At 45.8% G+C, this 25,459-nt stretch overlaps 1 protein-coding gene across 1 annotated transcript in view; it reads right to left on the reverse strand.

The window, feature by feature from the left end:
* LOC306657843 (tubulin polyglutamylase TTLL6-like) overlaps nt 1-25,016 on the reverse strand; it is a 36,735-nt gene extending 11,719 nt beyond the window's left edge. The window contains exons 1-13 of the mRNA XM_079134278.1: nt 24,890-25,016; nt 18,100-18,315; nt 17,143-17,180; nt 16,036-16,154; nt 15,777-15,907; nt 14,111-14,267; nt 13,141-13,284; nt 12,444-12,529; nt 7,973-8,198; nt 6,501-6,676; nt 4,171-4,359; nt 3,112-3,292; nt 1,897-2,175 (exon numbers count right to left, since the gene is read on the reverse strand). Of these exons, the coding sequence (XP_078990404.1) occupies nt 1,897-2,175; nt 3,112-3,292; nt 4,171-4,359; nt 6,501-6,676; nt 7,973-8,198; nt 12,444-12,529; nt 13,141-13,284; nt 14,111-14,267; nt 15,777-15,907; nt 16,036-16,154; nt 17,143-17,180; nt 18,100-18,315; nt 24,890-24,960 (2,013 nt within the window). The 5' untranslated portion in view covers nt 24,961-25,016. The remainder of the gene's footprint in view (nt 1-1,896; nt 2,176-3,111; nt 3,293-4,170; nt 4,360-6,500; nt 6,677-7,972; nt 8,199-12,443; nt 12,530-13,140; nt 13,285-14,110; nt 14,268-15,776; nt 15,908-16,035; nt 16,155-17,142; nt 17,181-18,099; nt 18,316-24,889) is intronic.
* Between the last annotated feature and the right edge of the window lie 443 nt (nt 25,017-25,459).

The following is a 25,459-nucleotide window of genomic DNA, read 5'->3' on the forward strand; positions in this document are numbered from 1 at the left end:
ACTGCAGAAGATCTGTAAGCGCACTCATCCTTTCTAATCCTAGGGGAATTTGTTCTAGGACCACTCTGCCTCATGGATACCAAAATCCAAAGATGCTCAAGTCCCTTATATAAAATGAAGTAGCCAGGCACAGTAGCATGCTTGTAGTACCAGTTGCTTAGAAGGCTGAGGCAGGAGGATTGCAAGTTTGAGACCAGCCTGGACAACTTAGTGAGATCTTGTTTAAAAATAAAATAAAAAGGGCTCAGGATGTAGTCCAGTGGTAAAGTGTCCCTGAGTTTAATTCCCAGTACTGCAAATAAATACATAAATAGGGTCAGGATATAGCCCAGTAGTAGAGTGCCCCTTGGTTCAATCCCAGGACTGCACTCAATCAATCAATCAATCAGAGTAGAATTTGCATATAACTTACATGCTTACTCCCATATACTTTAAATCATCTCTAGATTATTTATAAAACCTAATACAATTGAAAAGCTATGCAAATAGTTATTATACTGTACTGTTTAGGAAATAATAAATCTGCATGTTGAGTACAGATACAATTAAAAATTTTTTTCTTTGATTTGCAGTTGATTGAATCTGTGGACGCAGAACCTGTGAAGACAGAGAGCTGATTGTATAAAGATTTTATTTCTAGTTTTATGCGTGTATATGTTTGTGAAAAATTTTTTTGAAGATGGGTCAGGTTGACCCTGAACTCCTGGGCCTGAACAACCCTTCTGCCTTAGCCTCCCAAGTGGCTGGGACTATAGGTGCATGCCACCCCTCACATACACAAGTAATTTAAACCTACAATGGGAGTATAGGAGTATTTTATTTTTTTCAAAATGTCCATGTAGCAAGGTGTGGTGGTAAATGCCTGTAATCCCAGTGACTTGAAGTTTGAGGCAGGAGGATCACAAGTTTGAGGCCAGCTTGAGCAACTTGGTAAGATCCTGTCCTAAAATTAAAAATAAAAGAACCAGGGATGTAGCTCAGTGGTAGAGCACTCCTGGGTTCAATCTCAGAACCACACACACACACAAAAGTGTCCATACATTGATGGAATTTGAGAAACACCGTTCAGGTAGTATACTAAGTTGAAAAGTGTTCACCAAAATTCACATTCACCTGGAGCCTCAGAATGTGATCTTATTTGGAAATAGAATTACTGCAGATATAGTCAGGTTAAAAGGAAGTCATATTGGATTACAGGAGCCTTAAATCCAGTGTCTGGTGTCCTTATAAGAAGACCATGTAGAGCCAGGTGCGGTGATGCGTTCCTATGATCTCAGAGACTCAGGAGGCTGAGGCAGGAGAATTCCAAGTTTGAGGCCAGCCTTAGCAACTGCCTCAAAATAAAACATAGAAAGGACTGGGGATGTAGCTTAGTGGTAAAGGACCCCTGGTTTTAATCCCCAGTACCAAAAAAAAGGAAGGAAGGAAGGAAGGAAGGAAGGAAGGAAGGAAGGAAGGAAGGAAGGAAGGAAGGAAGGAAGGAAGGAAGGAAGGAAGAAGAAAGGGGTTGGGGATATAGCTCAGTTGGTAGAGTGCTTGCCTTGCAAGCACAAGGCTCTGGGTTCAAATCCCCAGCACTGCAAAAAAAAAAAAAAAAAAAAAAAGAAGAAGGCCATGCAGAGATACACAGGAAAAAGGTATACAACAACAGAGAGCAATGCTACCATAAACCAACAATTTCCAGCAACCATCAGATTCCAACAAGGAAGCTCTCTCTCTCTCTCTCTCCTTCAGATGGAACCTATCCTGCAGACACCTTGCTTTTAGACTTCTAGAATCTAAAACTGTCAGAGAAGAAATTGTGCAGTTTTAAACCACCAGGTTTGTAGTGATTTGCCACAGCACCCAAGGAAACTTACAGGTTGTAACCTGCTAAGAACTTGGCCCTCTACTTACCATGGTACTAGTAAATATGTTCACATCATTGTCTGACTTGGCCATCTTGACTCTGGAATTGGTTTTACAGCACTCTAGCCCAGAGGAACTGAGTCTTAATCTCCCCAGGTCAGGTACAGAGCTGCAGTGTCTTGCAGAGGTAGGATTGCAGGGAGCAGAATCAATCTTCTTCTTTGGGGCCTCCTGGTCAAGGTTACTGTCTGTTTCATTCTTCTTTACATCTCTGACACTTAAGAGCAAGTCAGGTGTGCAGGACACTAGTGCCAATGGCCGGAAGTACTGGGAAGGAGGAAACCAAACACAGAGCCAGTGGGAACTCAGCTCTGGCCACTTCCAGATTCATCTGCACCCAAGGGTAGGTGCAAAGGAGATAAGGAGAAGGAAAGTAGTTGGTATCAAAGTCTCTCTAATCTGAGGATCTCAAGCCTTGGAGTTCTGGGACCCTTAGAGGGCCCATGGAAGATTTCAGGGTATCTTTGAGCCACTTGAAACCGCAGTGTTAAAATAGTGCATTATATACTTTACCACAAGAGATTCCAGAGTTTTTATCAGATTCTCCATGGGTCTGTGACCCTAAAGAAGTTTAAAAAAAAAAAAAAAAAAAAAACCCTCTACTGTAATTCTGTCTTTCCAGGTGAGTCTTTAAGATAAAGGGGATGAGCTGAAAAGTCATCTATCCACGGAGCTAGGAGAGAGTACTAGGTAGAGAAAACAGAAACCAGAAACTGAAATCATAGGGCAGTTCCCCACAAGCCTGGGGTTGAGCCACCCCATGCAGAGAGCAGGGGGGAAGGACTCTGCCATGATCAGTCATCCCTTACAGACTGTTCTGAGGGTCTTGCCTTTCAGAAGATCTTCCCAGTGGCCTGTTGAATTAAGGCATTCCTACCCTAGCTGGAGTTGAGGACATGAGTACATGAGATCTGCTCTCTACATGGGATCAGCCCAGCTTCCCAGCCCAGCCTGTGTGCTCTTACTTCTAAGGAGGCAAAAAGAACAGATGAGTGAGAATCCTCTGTTGCCTGAATGAAATGATCCTCTGTTGGGCACTCAGCTTTGTGTGACTGCCAGGTTCCCCTCCTGTGGCCCAGCCCTCCAAGTAGCCTGTCAGTATGTCTGGGCTCGGAGGAGTGGTCTCCGCAGAACCACCCCACAGACTGGCCCCAGTCTGGGAAGGGTGCCGGGTATGCATGTTCCCCTCCCATCTGGGTTTACTTGTTTGGGGGTGTGGGTGGTGGTCTTGCATTTCTGTCGTTGTTTTTTCCACTGGTTCTTGGTGCTCTTGCCCCTTGCTTGATCACTGGCTGACTCTGACTCTCCCTGCATCTCCACCTTCTTCTCTTTCATTTGGAAGGATTGTTTCTCCTGCTTCAGTCTCAGCTCCTGGATGAATTGCCTGCCCATTGAGGAACAAGTGATTGTCACAGAGGTTAGGGATGGGTGGTGAAAGCAGGCATCCTCCTTAGGGGATAGACAAGTTAGGATGGAGAGAGAGGCAGAGTGCCCCCACATCCCTTTCCCAGTGTGTCTGGTCTGCAGAAGGGACTGATGGTCAGAAGGCAAGGTGGTAAAGAAAGGAGTCAACCCTCCAACCATGCTGTCTGGGGAATGGCATCATTTCAAGGAGAAATGTGCAGTAAAGGGAGTTATGTCCCATTCCACCGCAACCCCATCTCCTCCCTACTTCCCAATAGGCCAGTCTGAATCCATGGTAGGTGCTGGGAAGAGGGTCTGGGTGGGAAGCTAAAGCCAGGTGCTCCCATGTTGGACCATTTCATATGCTGAGTTCTTGGCCAATGGATCAGGGGAATGCTCTAAAGGTGGTGATACAATATAGTGGAAATAATTTGGTCTCATGAGTCAGGTAACAAGGTAGTTCTAGTCCCTCTCCTGATATTATCTTGTTATGTGATTCCCCTCTCTGATTTGACTTCCCCTTCCATAAAATGAAGTAGTTGGGGGGGACTAGATTCAACAGGACAATCTCCTTCCAGCCCTTAGATTGTACACCTGTGTGAATCCATGAAGCAGCTCTGAGGAGGTGTCTGTCTCTGTGGTCAGTTTCTAGAAACAGTCATTGATCTACTTAATACCCCACACTAGGGAACCTTGCAATTTATGCTCCTTGTGACACCAGACCAAATGTTCCCCAAGCAACTTCAAGGTTGGGAATTGATGCTCAGTGACTTTCCCTACCATACCAGGCCAGCTGCCCAGCAGGTCAAGCATGATCCCCAGAACACACCGCCCACCTCATCCCGGGAGCCTTCCTACCGGGCATACACCTCGCGAGCCCTGGAAGCAGCAGTATTCTGGAAGATGGAGCTATTGTGCTGGAAAAACTTGTCATACTTCTCCAAATTCAGACTGGGATAAATAAGTCGGAACCCACCACAATTTTCCTTCTCATATTTCTCTATTTTCTGTAACCGCACTGCCTGGAAACCCTTGGCTTCCTCAATCCTGTTGGGATGCAGAACACAGGGATACAGTTAAGTTTTCTTGGAAGGGACAGGTCCATGCTGGATGTCATTTAGGGCCAGAGGGAGACCTTCTACATAATAGTGGTTAATCAGTATTTGTTAAATAAAAGCAAGAATGTTTCCTGGAAAGGAGATTCTAGCCCTCCTGGGACAGCCAGTGTCACAATGTACTAAGAGCTGTTTAGAAGTCTTTTTGACAGCTTACCAAATTCTCTCCCCTTACAAGTAAACCCATTTCCCCCTTGGCTTCATCTGACTAGGCAGACTGTCGCCACCTTTCCATTCACTCCCCTTATTACTCTTCTCTGGAGAATGGCAGCTTGTGTCTTGCTAAATTTGAGGGCTTCTTGGGTGAGCTTAATGAGCTTGTATGAGCTGTAATGATCTCATCCTTCCTCAAAGCCCCTTGAGGGGGTGGAGGTCAGGTAGGGAGGCATGATAAGCCCCCACTACAGCAGAGGAACCAAGAGACACTGAGAGATCCAGGACCAAGTAATGAGGAGGAGACAGATGCAGAGGAGACCCTCAGTGTGATGTGTATGATGGGGTGATGTGGTCTCCTCAAAGAGTCGAGACCAGTGCAGTGGAAAGGTGCATCCCAGCTGGCACACCCACTGGGCCCTGGATCCAGAGCAGTCACCAGTAAGGTAATCTCGTGCAAGTCAGTTCCCCTTCCAGAGTCTTGGTTTCTTCTGCTTCAAGAAAAGCACCACGCCACACTCCATTCTACCTCCCTCCCTACGGGGGAGACAGTACATATGAAAGTGCCTGAGAAGCACAGTGCCATCTGGACACCATTGCAACTTCTTGCCCGGTTCCAGAAACTCAGTCCCAAAGGGCTAGGTTGGCTCTGTTTCTGAGAAGGACAGCAGGTGGAGGTGGGGGAGGGTTCTTACTGGGATCTGAAAAGCAACCAGGGCACCTCCTGGACCAGCCCGAGAGACTTAAGATACCAGAACCACTCTGCAGAATGAAGGCCCCAGTGACAAGGCAAATGACGCCCCTCAGAAAGCAGGAGACATTAGCTCCTGCCAACAGAGTGACATAGAATAGGACTGACAAACTTTTCATTTTCATAAAAATACAATATTGATTTTATTCTTTATATTGGTAATCCCTAAATCTTCACATATTAATCAATTCATATCCATTATATATAGTTACATGTGTAACTTAATCTCCTATTTTTAGGAACAAAGACTATTCACAATCAAACTGTTTGAACTACTATATTCTGCAACTAAAAACCCACTTTCCAGTCAGGTGCAGTGGCATATATTTGTAACCTCAGTGGCTCAGGAGGCTGAGGCAGGAGGATTGCAAGTTCAAAGCCAGCCTCAGCAATTTAGAGAGGCCCTAAGTAACTTAGCGAGACCCCATCTCTCAAAATAAATTAAAACATGAAAAAGTGCTGGGGGTGTGAATCAATGAAGCATCCCTGGGTTCAATTCCTGGTACAAAAAAACAAAAACAAAAACTCTCACTTTCCAAATAGGATCATAATTTCATAATTTGCTAGAAATAATCCACCCCTTTCCCTACCAACTCCAGGCAAGATTCTTCTCTTTTCTAAGTTTTCTTTTCTTTTTCCTCCCCCGCCCCCCAGTACTGGGAATCAAACCCAGTGCCTCATATTTGCAACCACTGAGCCTCACCCCACCTCCCAGGCAAAATGTTTGATAGCCTCTAAAAAATTATGGTGCCAGGCACTTTACTAAGACTTTACATGAGCAATCTTATTTAATTCCCCCAACAGGCCAAGTGTGGTGATGCCCACCTGTAATCCCAGCTACTGAGGAGGCTGAAGCGGGAGGACTGCAAGTCCAAGGCCAGCCTAAGAAACTTAGTGAGACTCTGTCTCAAAATAAAAGATTAAAAGAGTTGGAGATTTGGCTCAATGGTAGAGTAACCCTGGGGTCAATTTCCAGCACCCCTCAAAAAATGTTTTAATGAAATTATGTATCACTAGCTCCATTTCACAGAAAGATCACTGAGGCTCAAAGAAGTGATAGCAAGACCACATAACGAGCAGGATGTTGTAACTTGGACCAGGACAGCCAGTCTTACTGAGAGCAGGGAAGTGAGAAAATGAGGACGCTGGGTCAGATGGTGCTGCTGTACCTGACCTCCCGGGAAGGACACTGCTGCAGGAACCGCCCCCTCTGTCTCTCCTCCTCCAAAACTTTCTTTTTGTCACAACTTTCCAGGTTGATCAGTACCAAGGTGTCGTACAGCAGACTGTCTTTCACCTCTTTATCCAACCGGGAGTCAGTGGAGAAGCTCGGAGAGTGGTTGACCTGTGAGGGCAAGGTGACAGCTGGGGACAGGGCTATCCAGGGTAAAAGCAAGGGGTAAAGCAGATGCCACCTCCAGGTGCTGCCAAATCCACCTCAGGGCCCTGGCTACCCAGACCACTGGAAGAGAGAGTTGAGAAAGGGTCTGTACCAGAGACACAGTGAAGGAAACAGGAAGTAGAACGCCCTCTAGATTAGCCAGTTCCATCTCAGTCCTTTCTCCTCTGAAAGCAAGAGGGGTGCCTCCTCTTTGGTTCCCCCCATCTGGTATGTGCTTGTTCTCTTACATGCATAATGTGCAAAATAAGAGGAGGGGTCCAAAGGATTGACTTGGAGGTAGGAAAAAGAAAAGAGGGACACTCTGGAGTCTAATCAGGCTGAGGAAGAGAATACATGGGAGGAGAGGGAGGACTTATTCCTGCCCACAGTAAAGTCCCTATTGTTCAGAGGCACTGGGTGACATTTGTGAATTTCTAGCAGTTTTGAAAGGCTTGCTCCTGCTGGTTCATTCTGTTCTTGGGGTAAGAGCTCTAAATGACCATCTCTCCATTTCCCTCACACCTGAAAACAAGAGTGAAGGAAGGGAAAATCCTGAGGAATCCAATCTACAATTCTGAATTCTCCACTCTGAAGTGACTGGCACCCGTACCTGGCGCTAGCACCTCTGATGTCACTTCACATGCACACTTTGCTCTTCATCATTCATGCTGAATGGACACCTGAGAGGCCTCCTGAGGACCAGTCCAACCAGGAAGAGAGACAGCAACTTGGAAAGATTCTCTTCCTCCTCCTACCTCCCCCATGGGTCTTGGGAAGGCAGGAAACTCATTGAGTGTCTCTCACACCCATTCCTATGGCAGCAGACACCAGTCTGCTCTGCTGGTGCTTAGAACTGAGTGATGCAGACCCCTGAGAGCCAAGAGAGTCAGCTTTCATCTGATACTTGGCATCGTCCACCCAGTTTTGATGAAGAACACTCCCTTTCTGGGAGAGGACTCTGTTACAAAAGGTAGAATTATCTTTAGAATCACTCTGTAGCTAACATTGGCAGCAAGTCCATTTGCAAGTCTGGCTGGACCTCAAGAAGGCACAAGGAATCCTCTAATTCCCAGCCGTCTACCCCCCTCTGGTGGCCACTTCTCAGCTAAGAGGGAAGCCCCACAGGCAGCAAGCACCAGGAGAGGAAGTGGCAGGGGAAGTCGATTAAAACAATCCAGGTGAGTCAGGAGGGCGGAGTTCCTGAAACTGGCTGACTCTAGTAACAGGGCACAGTTTTCACCCCTGCCTGAACTTCCCTACCTCCAGCAGCCAGGGTTTGAGTTTGTGGTCCAACAAGATGTCGAAGCCCAGGATTTCAAAGCAGGCGCTGTTAAGTGTGTGGCTGGGAAAGCAGGTTTGGTAGTTATGCTTGATGATTGGGTAAGCTGAGATGATTGTCTTAATGATGACATCCTCGATAGCCCTCCATATCTGTCCCACGTTGAAGCCCTGGTTCTCCATGTACATGTTGAAGGTAGAGAGCTTCCTGGAAGGGAACCACAGGCCACCAGGCAGGGCCATTCAAGGTCATGGCATTCTGAAAACCAGAAGCTTCTGGAGAAGATAAAGCTCTCAAATGAACACCCGGGATCCAGGGTGACAACAGGGCTGGGTCAGCATGGGAGGGAGCCTGCAGGAGTCATAGGGCCACACCTCTCAGGTCTCCAGAGCCCTGGGGTAGGGACAGATATGTAGTCAAATAACACATGGCCTGAGCACTTTCACTGTGGTCTACAAGACATCTGTGAATTGGGAAAGGGGCTGGATATCTGGGTGGAAAGATTAATGGATGGGAATCAGGTGTGGTGGCACATGCCTATAACAGCACATCCGGAGGCTGAGGCAAGTGTGAGGCCAGCCTCAGCAACTTAGTGAGACCCTGTCTCAAAATAAAAAGTAAAAAGGGCTTGGGATGTGACTCAGTGCCCCTAGGTTCAATTCCCAGTACAGGAGGAAAAATGATTAATGGATGGGGGAAAAAAATTAGAAATTTAAAAACACCCTATATCATGGTTGTGCTTGGGCAGCAAGGGTTTCTCTACCTCTTGTGCTCTTTAGAACCACTTGGGGAGTCTTTCAAGAAGACTGATACTTTGGTTCCGCCTCAATCATCTGACAGGATTTGGGGAACACTGAAAACACAGAAATCTTTTTTCAGAACTGCCCACAAGGAAAAGGCAGCCCCAGAAGGTTTCCACAAGGTTACCAATGGTCCCAGGCAAACTAGACTGTCCCAATTTTTGAACAAAGAAGCCCCACATTCCAGGAAACCTCAGTCACAGGTGTATCAAAATGGCCGTTTACCCAATTGCTGAGGAAATCAGGAAACTCTCTACCAGAGATGTCCATGAGGACATTTCTGAGTGGATGGTCCAGTTAGCTCTGAGCTGGTAAGTACAGAGAGAGGATGAATCTAATAGATCCTAGAGGCAGTGGTGGGGTGGACGCTCACCCTCTCACACGAATGTACCTGCACGTGCCCAGAGAACGAAAGCGGAAGCGGAAATTCAGAAGGAGAAGATGGAAGAGAATGGAGGGGAGATCGATGAAGACCAGAGACATGGCTCACCCGGGCAGTTCAAAAGGCTCACTGGAGCCCAACTGAAGTGATCAGAAAGGGAGGAAGCAGGTCTGCCAGCCGATGAGCATCTGCTGAGGGCCTGCTATCCATGCAAAGCTTGACAAAATGAGGAGATACCAAGAAACCACCACCTCTGCCATGGAAGCCCGAGCACCATTTGGGAAATCAATACACATATGAAACAACTAAGGGTGCATTTATATAAAGACGGAAAAGGAAAGGCCACTGTAAGCAGAGACCACCTCCTCTACCTGCCATTGTCAGGGAATGAAGTGGTGCACATAAGTGGATTTTTCCAGATCATTTGAAGTCAATCCTTTTAGGTGGAAAAAAAAAAAAAAGTATTTATTTTGCCTAATTGGGATATAAATTTTCCTGAAATAGATCATGTACTTCCCTGACTTCTTACAAACATAACATAATCTTTTTTGATGACTCGGGGTCCATCACAAGTATATATTATTGTACAATTTCACAAGGGTCTGTGATTAGTGAATTCACTTCAACAATAGCTATGTGTCAAGCGCAAGGAAAAGGAAGAGAATTGGTGTCTGCCCGAGTTCTGTAAGGTTTGCAATTTTGTCATCTCTTTCACTGATGGAGGACTTTTCTGGTTGAATCTGCACCTCAGTCAGGGGGACTAAACAAGGGGTTTAACAGTTGACCTTAGCTGCCAACTTTGGGACAGGGAGACAGAATGAGGAGTAGGTTGTCCCAGAAGATGGAGAGGAACTTGGCGCAGTGGCAAACGCCTATGTTCCAGCAACTTGGGAGGCTAAAGCAAGAAAGTTGCAAGTTTGAAGTCTGTCTCAAAAATAAAAAGAGCTGGGATGTAGGTCAGTGGTAGAGACCCCTGGGTTCAATTCCCAGTAGAAAGAGAGAGAGAGAGAGAGAGAGAGAGAGAAGGGAGGAAGGGGAGGGGAGGGGAGGAGAAGGGAAGGGACAGGAAGGAAGGAAGGAAGGAAGGAAGGAAGGAAGGAAGGAAGGAAGGAAGGAAGGAAGGAAGGAAGGAAGGAAGGAAGGAAGGAAGGAAGGCGGGCAGGGAGGGAGGGAGGAGATGGGAAGGAGAAAGAGGAAGAAACAAAGGAAAAATTAGGGAAAGAATGAAGAAAGAACTCTACCTGCCAATATGGGAAGCACACCAAAGACCAGGATATGCTGTGGTTTCTGTCCCCCCAAAATTCATGTGCTGTGAACTCACCCCCAACACAGCAGTTTGAGAAGTGGGGCCTTGAGAGATGATTAGGTCATGAGGGTTCCGTCCTCAAGAATGGATTAATCCATTGATTATAAGAGAAGTGACTTCGATGTAAAAGCAAGCTCTCTCCAGCATACTTGTCGAGGAGCTGGGCTGCCAGGGCAGCGGGGCTGAGACAAGACAGGGCCATGGGGGCAGAAGGCTGCTCCACAGAGAGGGCACATGGAGAACGGAGGGGCGAGAGAGAGGGGAAGAGGAAGGAAAGAGGGAGGAATTGACAGCAGAATGATATTTGAGGGTTGCAGGTGTGATTCTGTGGTAGAGCACTTGCCTAGTGTACATGAGGTCCTGGGTTCCATCCCCAGAAGAAAGAAAGAAAGAGAGAGAGAGAGAGAGAGAGAGAGAGAGAGAGAGAAAGAAAGAAAGAAAGAAAGAAAGAAAGAAAGAAAGAAAGAAAGAAAGAAAGAAAGAAAGAAAGAAAGAAAGAAAGAAAGAAAGAAAGAAAGAAAGAACGAACACTGGAAGTCTTAGCTCTGTGCCCCAAAACACTGCCTTGATCATGGCCTGAGGGCCTGAGGTCTGTTATTGGAATATCAATTCTCATAAAAGGGAATTGAGGGCCTTGAGACTAAAGAAAAACAACAGTAACCAGAGTGCTGTACTGCCAACGAGTTATGTGAGTCTCACAGGGGCCCTATGAGGTGGGCAGAAGAGGGCAGGTTGGTTCATGGCCCTCATCTTACAGATCCAGAAATGAAGGCTCAGAGAGATGAAGTAACTTGTCCAAGCTTCTCAGCTGGCAAGGGGCAGAGCAGGGATGAGAAGCCAGACCTCTCTGAGCACTGATGCTCAACATGCACCAACGTAGGAGGCTCCGCTGGTGACCAAAGTTTGGGTGGGGACACAGGCAATACAGAAGAGTTGACGTCCTCTGAAAAGCAGGGAGATTGCCTCCTCCCAGCCTGACACATCCCCTCCTGCAGGCTTAACCTAGAGATTCTCCATGTGCTGAAATGCCACAAGTTTCTCTGTTGCTCTGACACCAAATGGATTGCCTTTTCCTCAATCCTTCCTCAGAGAGCTGGGGCAGGAAAGAGTGTGAGCCTCAGAGCCTGACAGACCCAGCTCTGGGCCCATGCTAGCTATTCAGAGCTGGGTGACCTTGGGCAACTTAACCTCACAGAGACTCAGTTTCCTCATCCGCAAAATGGAGATGACACTTAATTCACAGTTCTCCACCTAGAAAGGGCGGATGATAATGCCTTTGCCATAGCATTGTGGTGAAAATTCAAGAACAAAAACTGCACACAGGTGCCAGGCACAGCACCTCCGAGGCCCCCAGAAGTATCTGCTCCTTTTCTTTTCCCTTCTGCCTGGCCAAACTAGGTTCCTCAGTCTCCCTTTTTCTTAAAACTCAAGTGAGAGCTGTTTGGGCTCAAACTCAAATACAAATGGAAAAGCTGCTCATGATGAGACTCATAAATTCCTTTCTTGTCCCCCCTTCTGGGGGATCTTAAAGCCAGCTAGCCACACGTCATGTGGCACCAGGGCATCATGACACATCACTTGAGAATCTCTAATGGAGCAACACCCCAGGGAACCACAGACCAAGAAACCACAACCTGGCAAGGCCTTCTCAAATGGCAGACTTGCAATCAATAAACGTCTGTTGATTTGGAAATGTCAGAAGGGCAACTGTAACAAGGGCTATGTTTTGGTGTGTGTATCTATTCTGCTGGGGAAACCGTTCATGTTTATCTCTCCTCCTCCCAGCCTCCTAGGGTTTACGATGTGGCCTCCTTTTAATGATTAACAGTCCAGAGAGCTGAGATGAGTTCTGGATTGAGAGGCAAAGTCTCTTCTGAGATCACGTGACCCAAGATGGAAACACTGACAGAGACTGACAGGGTTTGGGTAGAATCCTGGAAAGGCGAGTAAAGCCGCTCCCTTACCTCTTGCTGCCAGAGTAAGCATCTTGAATGAAGTTGGAACTGTGCTTATTAATGGAATAATTAGTCAAGTGCATGCAAATATCATCCTGGGGAAAGAGAACACAAGATGTGGGGGTCAGGCCGAAGTGAAGGCCTCCTACATTCTCTCTGTGCCCTCCCATGGCCCCTGGGGATTAACTGAATGGAAAAGACAGGGAGATCTTAGGGTGTACTTTAACTGGCAAAACAAAGGCAGTAAAAAAGGAGAATCTTAGAGCTTAGGGTGTAAGAAACTCCAGCTTCTCCTGAGATCAAGTGCAGCCCTGCCTGAGGGAAACTTCAGGAGTCCTAGGGGACTCAGAGAAGGTGGATGGCAGGATAGCTCCCCCATGGCCTTTTCTCCTTGAGCACTGTGGATCTGGTGTGTTAGCATCAGGGAGACTTGGCCACAAGTCCCAGACACACCTCTTGCTAGTTGTGTGACCTTGGACAAGTCTCTTATACTCCCTGGGTTTTAATCTCCCTCTCTGTAAAAAGGAATAACAATCCCTATGTCTGAGGGCTCCTGGGAGGGTTTAGACTAAAGGACATATGCAACCTGGCACATAGTGCTCAACAAATGACAGCCAGATTCACGAAGTCTTGAGGAAGGGTATTTAAGCAGGATTTGTTATCGTGCTAAGGGTGGGGTGGGGGGCATCATATCCCCTCAGCTCACCAGGTTGTCTGTGCAGGGGTAGGAGTAAGAAGTGGTAGCAAAGCGGACCAGTCCTTCCTTGTACACAAAAATCCTGAGAGGGTCACAGGATGTCACCAGCACATAAATCCGTAGATCAAACTTGAATCCATCAATGATAAAGGGCTGGGAGGAGAGAAGTCACACAAGCACCAGAGGAGAAATTCATAAAAATCGCAAGCCCCCATCTTGTTCTCACGGAGTCAGTCCAACATTGTCTAGTGTTGCCAAGCGAAGGCTTGGCCAGGGCTGGGGAGCAGGATAAGGAGACTTGGCTCTGTGACCTGACATGTGACCTTGAGGAGATCACCAAACCACACTGCCTTGGTTTCCTGATCTTTTCATTGGCACAAACAACTACCACCAAGAGCTATCTTGGCAACTAAACAAAGTAATGGTAAAAGTCCTTTGATGAGAGGACATGTGGTCCTCATCCAGGCTGGGTTATGCTGGTGGTTCTGTGAGAGATTTCCTGCAATGCATAATCTATCTCCTGGTCATTTTGATTTGGGTGGAGGGGTGCAGTGCTTCTCTCTCTACTCACACTTCTAGAGGGTCCCCTCCCGGCAGCCGGCCACGATTCTGACCTCTGGCCCTCAGTCAGGGAGGGAATCTGTTTACCATGAATCCCTCCAGGATGAGTCCCTTCTCCCAAATAAGGAAGGGTCTCCACAAACTAAGGTGGTCTCCCAGCTGTCATCTGTTTGAGCAAAGGGACTTGTCTGGTGGGGTCAGACCAACAGACAAGTGCACACTGGAGAGGAACACTCTGGCCCAGGCACATGGCAGCACCTCTGGTCAGGAAATTTGGTCTGACAAAGTCTAAGAGAGAAGACAGGCTCAGCTTCATCCCCACCTCCACCCTCCATTGACTCATTTCACATTCTATCCAGTGGAGCCAGAGCCCAAGGCTGCTAGGGGCAATAAATAAATAATCACAATAAAGAAGTACCTTTGAAATATAGAGCTGACAGATCATATCCTCCCCTGGTTTGATTTCTTTCACAGTCCGGGTAATGAATATACCTCTCCCTTGGCAACCTGAGTCTGGCTTACAAATGTATGTCTTATTTTTTCTTGATCTGCCGTACGTCTGCAAATCTCCCCAGCTACCAGGCAAGGAAGGAACGAGATACACCATTAGCTGGAGAGCAATGAAAAGGAAGGTCAGTTCCATATGAAACAAAAAAACTGAAGAGTAAAGCTATCTGATGTGACAAAGTCCTGGCATTGATATACAGATGCCCAGAGGCCAGCAGTGGGAGAGAGAGTAGAATCGACAAAGCGAAGAGTGTGTGTGGGCTTCGGAGGGAATTCAGGCCTGGATTCAAGCCCAGGCAACATCACTTACCAGTTGGGAACCCTTTGCAAGGATGTGACCTCTCTGGGTCTACACTTCGTCATCTAGGCAAGGTGGATAATGAAACCTGTCTCGTGAAGTGGTTAGTTAACATGACATAATGCAGCCAAGTGATGATCTGCGCTACCCACACAAAGGTGGCTATGACCCAGGTAGTTTGGCATTCAGGATTTACTGGTAGGAGATTTGGAATTCTTGATCTGGCACAAGCCGTGACAAGTGATGTGACATTGAATCAGCTGGTCTCTTACCCTCTCTGGGCTTCAGTGTTTCATGTGATGCCGCCACTTCAGCCAGAGTATGGAGGGGCAAATAAAACCTTTGAATGTGCTTTTAAGACAGTGTATTCTGAAGAAAGAAACTAAATTAATGGGTAATATGCCTCAGTCTTGCTGTACTTCTTGTTTTGCATTTTAGCTCAAAGGAACCTTGTGATCCTTGGGAAAATCACTTAGCTACAATGTTCCTCAGTGGCCATGAAATCTGGAGGTCCTGTTAACTGGACGGCACACACATTTCCTCCTAAGTTGCTGCTAAGCCCTGGAAGTTGTTCCAGACAAGCCTAAGGAAAGGTTGGGAACCCTGGAGCTGCTGGTTTGAAGAAGTCTTGGGAGGAGAGGGGAGGGTGGGATTCCTTTGCTGCCCTTTCCATCTGAGCATAAAACAGATGGTGGCATTTCACACTACACCTGCCTTGTCTCAACCACTGGATTATATCCCTGCTTGTGCTCACGCCATCTCATGTTTCTCCATGACTTGGTGGTGGGGACCAGAGCATTTTACCTATCAGGAATGGAGGTCCACCTTTGAAATGGATAAAATGAGAGCAGAGAAGGGCAAGGATTGACTGCCCTGCATGCACTGCATGGGACAGAGGCCAGGCAGTCCTCCCTGCTCCTACCCTAAGTACTAACCACAATCCCACTATCTCCAGAGGAGCTCCTGGTCCTAAAATATTCAGAAACTGCACAGTTTAAATGGTTGGAAGGAGTTCAAGATCAACATCTTTCAGGGTCAGAACAAACTCTCATCCAACTTCAGGTACAGGCTCCAAGGCACCCGGCCTTAATGGTCATCTCATTTTATAGGCAGAGCCCTGTGTTTTCTCAACCTTGGGACACACCCTTTATCCTTTCTCTTCCTGAACAGTATGGAGATGGGAGATCTTATGTGAAGGGAAAGTAGCAGCCAGAGAATCAGGGCAAGAGGGAAATGTAAACAGGGAATGGGGAGGAGAAGAAAATATGGGGTCACTCACTCAGCAGGAAGACACCAGGTCCTAGGGAAAAAGTGGAAATCTTTAGGGAACATCTTCAACATGCGGCTCATATTCCTGGCCAGCAAGTCCTTTCTGCAGATTTCACTCATCCCGGGAAAGTGATTGATTTTCTATGAGCGAAGCAATAATTCATGAACAATGAGTGGACATGGGAGTACTTTGAGATTCCCCTCAGGAGGCAGTGATTTAAAATGGGGGTCCCACTGGACAGATGTCACACATAAATTGAGGAAAATACCTGGTAGCTCTTCACGTCCATCACCCGCTCCAGTGATACCGAGTAGTCCGTCCAGTAGAGAGTCCAGTCGTCATTGTCACCTCCCTCTCGAAGGCCATACTGTTGGGCCACCCTACGCACTGCAATGGAGTTGAAGAAAGAAATGGCCTGTTAGCCCAGGAAGCAAAGGAGGAGCACAGGACGGGGAGGTTCCTTTTCTAGGTATTTCCAGATCAAGTACTGGAAAAGAGAGCCCAGTTCCTTAGGATTGTAAGTCATCTTGCCCTGTCTGGATGTACCACTACCAAGCAAGGAACATGGAGAGTTGAAAGTTGTTGAAGAACACAGTCGGTGCAACGATTGCCACAAAAGGCTATCTGGGGTGAATGTTTGACCCGCCCTGGCTTTCTCTTGCCAGGAAGCAGACCTCTGGCTTTCTCCTAAACACTAAGCCCTGAGTGTTCAGGGAATATAAACCAAGACTTAACATCAAGCAGAGCTAAGCTTAATTAGTGAGGTAAATTGGCAGGAAAAAAAATTAGACAATGTATTTCAAAACCATATATACACTATCATATCTTTCTTTCCTGCCCCTATTAGTATTAATAGCTGGGAGCTAATTTCAACACAGGTCAAATGCCTTCCTTCCTAGGCCTAAGAAGGAAGAAGGGCCTGCAGTAACTAGGAGAGGACAAGAGCAGCCCAGGGCGTTAGAATTTAAACTCAAATACAGAGGCAACAACCCTGTGCTCTGTAGTACAAAGTAAGTCTGTAGGTCAGGGTTAGCCCAAAGACTGCGGGATCACAATTTATGTTCAAAAAACGGGGCTATCGACTGCAGTAACGGCTGCCTCTTCTACAATGAGATCCCCAGTCACTATATTTAAGCATTACAGGTAGCTGAAGGACATGCCATTGGGATCAAAACCCATAATTCTTGGAACGATATTTCCAACCCTCTCAATAGTTTGTGGATCAGGAAGAACCAAGGAATGGGATTTGAAGACACCCCTTTTCCTCCTCAAGAATATCCTCAACATCAATAGTGACATCAATAGTGATGCTTTTCATCCATGCAGCGGGGAATAGTAAGTCCCTGTTGCAGATCCTTTGAATTGAAATGCTCACCACTCTCATACCGGCAGCTGGATAGATTAATCACCAATCATCTGGAAAAGAGAAAAAGGAAAGCACAAGACAGAGACAGACTGCACCCAGAAACATCCTGTCCCAGATGGAGCTGCAAGAAGCCTAAGCTGAGCTGTCACACTAAGCCTGGTTCGACCATTCCCATCACTGAGGACATGAATGGGTACAGAGTGGCAGAAAATATGGAATCAGAGTGCAATTACTCTGTCCAAGTGGTACAAATTCTGTATTGCAATTATAGCTAGTTTTGCACGCAGCTTCATATTAACACCATGGTCTTAATCATTTTACTCCAGTGACCCACAGGGGACAGGAATTTAAAATATTTTTGGTCAAAATACTTGTCTCTCTCTTCATCTTCTCCTTAAGGGAAGCTGTCAGATTAATGTCCGAAAGACAAACTTTCGGACATTAATCAGTCTGAATGGAGCAAGACATGGCAAAATATTAAACAAGAACTGGAATCCACAAGCTACAGTCAGATCCTAATAAAATAACATGATTCTCTTATATTTAAAATGCACTAAATTCTCAGAACGAATAAGCACTTTCTTTTTTTCTTAATACCTTTATTTTATTTATTTTATGTGGTGCTGAGGATCAAACCCAGTGCCTCACACATGAGGCAAGAGCTCCATCACTGAACCACAACCCCCACCCAAATAAGCACTTTCTTATACTTATGCAAGGAAATTTTCTCTCTCCACCCATTTTCCCAAAGGAATTCTAAATATAAATAGAATGAAAATCAGGACAAGGTGCAGTTTTACACATAATTTGATTCCATAAAACAGGCCATCTAAAGTGCCTTTTTTCTATGTGAACTGAAAGCAGAGTGATTTTGACATTTTCCTTTACTCTATCAGGTCCCCTTCCCTTCAGGTCCTTCCTGTTCTTACCAACATGGATCCCCTTTCCCCATCTTTCAATCCTAACCTCTTTTTCTTCCTCTTTTTCTTGCTTTGCTGATGGGCATCCTGGAGCCTCTTTTGTGTGTTCTCTCTCACAAAAGCCAGGGTGATGATTTCTTTTAGATCTTCCATGGGACTGTCCTCCCTCTCTTCGGAGTCTGCTCCTTCCTCACCTTCAGAAGTCAGGCACTGTAGCATCTTCCTGGCTTGGAAGGAGGCTCTAGGGAAATACCAGCTCCCCCTGGACAAAGAGCAAAAGGGAACGTACTTACACAGACCCACCTGCAGGGGGACCCCCCTCCCTAGCACATGTGGGTGATGAACTAGAATTCCAAGACCAAAGGCAACAGGTGGTAGTTTACAAAATGCTGCCCACCCACCTCCACAGTTGGTGCAAGCTCTGGGAAGGAGTTGATTTCACCTTTTGCCATTGACTATGTCCTTGGAGACTTAACCCAGCCAACCCTAGCTTTGGTCTTTGCCTCCTGGGGTTTTCTGGAGCAGGCTGAGATGCTATGCATGGCACTACTTGGTAAACAATCTTATTATTAAAGTGAGTGAGTATCTGGAGACAGCTTCAGAACTAAGCCTGAAGCCTTCCTAGCTGAGGGAGCTTGTCCCTGAGGGTGCAGTGGAGGTGCATTTAAGTCTGTTAACTCTTTCAGGGTTACATCAACTCCCCACATAGTAATCTTCAGGCCTGAAAATAAAGGCAACGATCACTCATGGACTACAGGGCTAATTTGTAGCTGACTGTAAGAGTCAAGCCCAAGGTCAAATGCAGACCTTCAAGTACACCAACCACAGAAAAGTCTATGACATCCCCCTCACCATCCACTCCAAATTAAAAATAACACCAAAGCATAAAACACATATAAGGAAGTACAGCAAAGTTCTCATCCTCCTTAACCGCATGAGATATCTTTGATGTTTGCTTGAATTTTCAAATATCACATTTTTAAAAGTGGACTTTTAATGTTCCTGCTTCACTACTCCTTAGGAATGTACTTAGTTTGCTTTCGGGTAACCCAGATATGCCAGGCCCAATTACCGTGAATTCCCTTACATCCAAGGCTCCTGTGGCCATAAGTCCATGTTTCCAGTGCTTTTCCTTCCTCTTTTTAATTCCTAAAATCCTGCCAAGCTCCTCACCGTTTTAGCCCTCTCTTTTGATACCCAGTTATTTTGCTATTTACTATCTGTTCCTCCCTCACACACTCTTTGGAATTCAAAAATATATATTTATTATATCATATTATTATTGAAATAACATTAAAGGAGACTTTTTAAACGGGGTAGGGTGAACTGGGAATATAGTTCAGTAGTAGAGCACTTGCCTAGCATGCTGAAGGCCCTGGGTTCAACAATCCCCAGCACTGCAAACAAACATTTTAGAAATGGGGCATAGCAACTTTGACTCATCTGTGCCTTCTTTTATTCTTAACTTCTGAGCATAATTATTCTATTCATTTAAAAAGATTTTTTTAGTTGTAGATGGACACAATACCTTTATTTTATTTTTTTTATGTGGTGCTATGGATCGAACCCAGGGCCCCATGCATGCCAGGTGAGCGCCCCACCACTGAGCCATAACCCCAGCCCTATAGTCAATTTTGCATCTGCCTTTTGCCCACATATCATACTGTAAACATCCTTCTAGTGGTGGCAAAGTTTGCAGGTTCCTAGTTTTTAACAGTTATGCAATATTCCATAGAAGAAATGTGCCTAAATTTAACCAAACATTGCCTTATTGTTGGAAATGTTAAGTTGCTTGTAATTTCTAATCTTATGTAAATAACTCTAAAATACACATTTTCAAGATGGTTTTGATGGTGCGAGTCTGTAGTCCCATCTACTAGGGTGGCTAAGGCACGAGAATTACTTGAGCCCAGAAGTTCAAGACTAGCCTGGGCAAAATAATAAGATGTCAAAGGGAAACAAACAAACAAACAAACAAAAACACATACTTTTACAGAGAATCTTTTACTTCTTTGAGATTGTTTTCTTAAATTAATAACCAGAGATTATATTACTAACAAACAGGAAAATTATGTAGCTTCTGGTATAAATATATTTTTTTTTCTTTTTTACCATGTTGTTTCCCAGAGGGATTTCAACAATTTTTTTCTAACTATTACCAACAACATGCAATTATAGCAGGCTCAACAGAGGTACAAAATCTCTTGGGAATCACCTCCCCTCTGTACTTAAACTTGCTAATTCTAGACAATTCTTAGACCCTACCACCATGTCTTTAAAATTATTACATCCTTCTACCTCCTTGTGCCCTTTTCCCAAAGTTAATTTGGTGTCAGGGTGGGAGCTCTAACTAGGAAGGCTACCCATGAATAATTTAACAATAAACCCTAATGTGGGAAAGTTCTTTGGGCTCTGCAAACAATTTTCATATGCATGCTCTCGTTGAATGCTTACAATCGCCCCTGGGAGAAAGACAGGCAGAATTACTACATGTACCAAGGATTGCCACTTATTTTCTCTCTCTCACTGTCATTTGTACTCAAGTCCCTGTATGGTGACAGCAGAGTAGGGGAAGAAAGAGTTGTACTCTGGGCAACTGACAGATAAAACCTGAGCCTTGTAAGTCAGATTTCCTCAATGACAGGGTATATTTTGGCAAAGTTCAAGAGAATTAAAGAACATGAATCTTGACCTTGGGCTGCTCCTTCCTTGCAGGTAAACGGCCAGCTCCACTCCCCTAGACTTCCACAACGGCTCCTGTTTACCAAGCCCTCAAGGAGGAGTGGCTCGTTTACCTAAAGGTTAATGTTAACTTGGGGAGAAACTGACCCTGAATTTGACCTCTAGAGTCGGAAGGTATCTTTGCCCTTTTTCAAATCCTTACCCAAGTGGTCAGAACAAGTCATGGCTGCTTATATTTGTCTGCCTAAAAGAGAAAAATAACCAAACAAACAAACAAAAAGGTCAAATGACTTGTCCTTGTGTGAGAAGGGCTCAGGCCCACAGAGCAAGAAACTAAGCCCATGTACTTTGGGAGGAACAGGTTCACCATGGCATTCTTGCCTACATTCCCCTGTATTCTAGGCTGCTTATGACACAAGTGCCACCTGGGTGGCACCTGAGACAGGTGCAAGATGGCAAACAACAGTTCTTGCCACATGTGATTATTTTTTACTTTGTCTTTCTCCCTCCCTTTCACTCTCCCTAGATTTCTCCTCCCTGATTTAATTTCTACGGCTGAAAACTGCTAGCTTCCCTCCAAAGGCTCCTGAAAGAATATCTCATTCAAAGGTTGCCTGCTGGAGACTTTCATCCTGAACCTAGCCTGCAGACGCATTCACTTGGCCCAGCAGTATGTTGTTATTGCTATAGTTGATAGACGTAGTTGCCAAGCTGGGCATGTCTGGAATTTAGAACACATGTCTATCTGACTCCACAGCCTGTCTCTCCGCTACACTCTGCTGTCTTTTCCTCTCCAATGATCACCCATAAATGTTGTAATCATAAAGTAACTGATTTCCCTGCTCCCAGATACAGTCTTGGTGACTTTAGCCCCTTAAAATCAAATGTTTCAGTCTGGTGGTAGAGCTCAGCAGTAGAACACTTATCTAGCGTGCATGAGGCCCTAGGTTCAATCCCCAACACTACCAAAAATAAATAAATAAATTGTCCCTACATCCCTTAAAGCCACTCCTTCTAAATTTCCACCTCCAATGAGGGGTTTAGATTTGTCAGAACTTGGGAACAGCTCTGCCGTTGCTGCTTTGTATTCATTTTCACTCTTTCTTTCCTTCTTTTCACCAATATCCACATTATACCAGGGCTCTTATTGGGGGTGTAATTAGAACATTTTCTAAGATATTATGGAATTCCTGAATATTAGATCTTGAAGGGACTTTGAAGAATGTCTAGTTCAACCCATTTACAGGGGCTGGGGAGATAACTCAGTTGGTAGAGTGCTTGCCTTGTAAGCATAAGGCCCTGGGTTCAATCCCCAGCACCAAAAAAAAAAAAAAAAAACAAAAAACAAAACAAACAAAAAAAAAAAAATTCACTTTTTAGAGGAGGTTTTGAAATTTCCCCCATCTGCCTATACTGCCACCAGTCTGGACTAGGAAAGGGCATGTACACAGAGCTCGAGAGCAAGTTATTGGAGCCAGGAGCAACACCTCTGCTTCCTACCCTGCCTAATTATCTTCTCATTGTGCTAGGACACTGCTAGGCATGATGGCACATGCCTGTAATTTCAATGGATCAAGAGGCTGAGGCAGGAGGATTGTAAGTGCAAAGCCAGCCTTAGCAACTTAGCAAGGTCCTAAGTAATTTAACCAGAACCTATCTCAAAAAAATAAGGGGAGGGGCTTGGGATGTGGCTCCATGGTTAAGCCCCCCCTGGGTTCAATCCCAGGTTTAAAAAAATAATAATGTACAAGGACAGCAGGCAAAGTGGACTAAGTACTTTTGGAGAGTTTGAAAAGAAAGACTAAGAGCTTTGCTATCAATGTAACAAACAAAACACAGTAAATAGCATGTTCAGTTTTCCCTTTTTGTTTTTCTTTCTTTTCCCATTGCACACCCTTGGTACGGGGAATTGAACCCAAGAGTGTGTTGCCCCTGGATTACATCAACCATCACTTCTTATTTTTTATTTTGTGACCGGGTGTTGCTAAGGTGCCCAGGCTGGCCCACTTTTTCTTAATGATGCAAGAAGCATTCAGTTCACCTTTCCAAACAGGATAGTTAAGGCAGTGAAAAAACACTGATGTTTCCTTCCTTTTACGTATGGGTTTGATCTTGAGATCTTCCAAACCAGAGGCTGTCAACTTCATTCCTAGTTGGGGAGCAGGAAAATACCCTTCATTGGCCACCAGGGGGAGAAATTGAGCACTGGGATGGTCCCAGACAAACTTGCTGCAGATTATTTGGAAAAAACCCAGAGTCCATGTCTGGTTTCCACTCCTGAAGGACTATACTTGTTGACTACTCTTGTTTTCCCTGGGAAAATGTTCAGTGCTTTCTTCTGCCAAGACTGAATGCATAGAGGTGTCTGTTAAATGAGAGGAAAGAATAATTTTGTGGGTGATTAAAATAAGAACAATAGGAAGCCTGGTAGTGGTGCACGCCTGTGATCTCAGAAAGCTAAGGCAGGAGGATCACAAATTCAAGGCCAGCCTCAGCACTTAGGGAGACCCTAAGCAACTTAGTAAGACCCTGTCTCAAAATAAAAGTTAAAAAGAGCTGGGGATGTACTCAGTGGTAGAGTGCCCCTGAGTCCAATCCCCAGCACTTGGAGAGGAGAAGAAAAGAAAAGAATGATAGGGGAACATGTTTTAAAGGTGAGTCAAATTCTTTCATTCCTTCCCCTACAGCCTAAACTTTTCTTCCAGTTTGTAGGAATGTATAGTACTGAAGGACTCTCCTCTTTTGTCTGCCCTTGACTTCCTTCTCTTTTCCCAAATAATAGGTTTTCCTTCCCACACCCCTTCTCACGTTTTGGCTCTTGTTTCCATATTAGAAGGATCCATCTGAAGCCTCTAGTGACCAGCTCTTGGAAAATGCTGAATAGAGTGGAGACAAAACAATGCGGAGGAGAGACCTCTGGATCTAGTTTTCAGCCTTGTCCTGCGGACTCAGTACGGCATAGGAGCCAAGTTATTATTTCCTCTCTTCATTCCCTATCTTCTTGTGCTTACAGGACCCCCAAGAGGTTAAAAACTTCCCATTCAGGACAGTAGTTTGAGCTTTGATCCAGAGAGGATAAAATAAAATGCCTCTTGTGGCCTCTTTGCTTTTCCTTTTAGTCACCCCTTGAATTTTAGCAAAATATAAACTAACAACAAAGGGATGGGGAGCCCAATTGCTCAAGGGCTTTGCCAATAGAAATCCTGAGGATGACAGGCCACAGTCACTGGGAAAGATAAAAGTCTTGCAAACTCAGATGCCATCTTTTATTCTGATAGAAATTTAGGAATTCTGCAAGATTAGAAGATTCAGTTTTCAGGTTAGGCTCATGTCCGGTCATTTTCTCCAAAATATTTAAGGCAATACTAGCAAAAACAGACAGATTTCCAGAATGATGGCTGTGGGTAATTTACCCTCTTCATACCTCAGTTTCCTTGTAAATAAAATGAGGAAAATAAGTCATGTCACGGGATTGTTCTAAAGACTTGAGTTAACATTTCTAATGCGCTTACAGCAGAGCTTGGTTCAAAATGTGCGCCATATCATAAAAATGAAAATACGATGGTAGGATCGGGATAAATATTAAATCATTTTCTGGAGCACATGGCACAGTGCTTAATAAACGTTAACCCCCTTCCCATTTCAACCCCAAATATAAGTGATATTTTTTTTCCCTAGGGCTCAAACCCCAGAGAAGAAGAGTATTCCCTCAGAAGGGGTGAGAAATAACAAATGGAGGTGAAAGAAAGAGAGGCAGGAAAGGAGGAAGGAGCATCCGGACATGAAAAATGCGAAGGCCAACGAAGAAAAGTGATGAAGAGAAGGACTTCATCATGACTTTCTTCATGATGGTGAAGAAAGAAGCGAAAGGCTGTTTGAGTCCCAGGGATCGTTGGTATCTAAGGGACAGTTCCCTGGTGGCACCGAGTTTAGGAAATCGGGGGAAGCTGGAAGTGAGCGTTAACAGCAGGGACTGAGAAAAGACAGAGCTGCGGAGCTGAAAGGCGGTGAGGGTGAGCGGCTGGTAGAGGCGTAGCCCTGGGGAACTGGGTCTCGGATGGGATAAGGGGTCGTGTCGAGTTAGGTTTTCGGTGTTGGGAAGGCATTAAGAGGCCGAGGTTTGGGGCCAGCACCGGACTTTGGGGCGCTCTTACCCGCGATTCCTTCTACCCGGTCTTGACCGAGCTCTACGGCCCCCGGGAGGAGTAGAGAGACACGCTCCCATTGGCTACCAGACAACCCCAAATCCAGCCCGCCAGCCTCCTAACTCCCGGTCCGCCCGCCCCTCATATCTACATACAGGACCTCTCAGGCCTTCGATTGGCCCCTGCAGTAGGGGCCACGGCCCCTCCCTCCCGAATCTAATTAACCGTCCCAGAGCTTGGTAGAGGGAAGCGCCGAGGTTGTCCCGGGAGACGCTGGGGACGCACCGGCTCCCTACTGCAGCTGGGCGCCACTACCCCTCTTCCTCCGCCGGGCTCCTCCCCTCGCCCTCGCCCCCTCAGCGAGCCGAGTTCCCGCGGAGGTTCGCCCTGGCCCGCGCCTTCGGAGCGCAGTGCACAGGCGCTGTCAGAAAGGCTAGCCCGAGTTCCAGTTGCACCCTCCCCTGGGAGGGAAGGACTTGAACATAGGTCTCCAAAGACGAAACCAGAACTCAAGTCAGGATCGCAGGCATATTTTGTTATGTAACCTTGGGTAGTCCACATTGCCTCTCTGAGGCTTAG

Source organism: Sciurus vulgaris (assembly GCF_902686455.1).
Source record: "Sciurus vulgaris genome assembly, chromosome: 3".
Taxonomy (NCBI): Eukaryota; Metazoa; Chordata; class Mammalia; order Rodentia; family Sciuridae; genus Sciurus; species Sciurus vulgaris.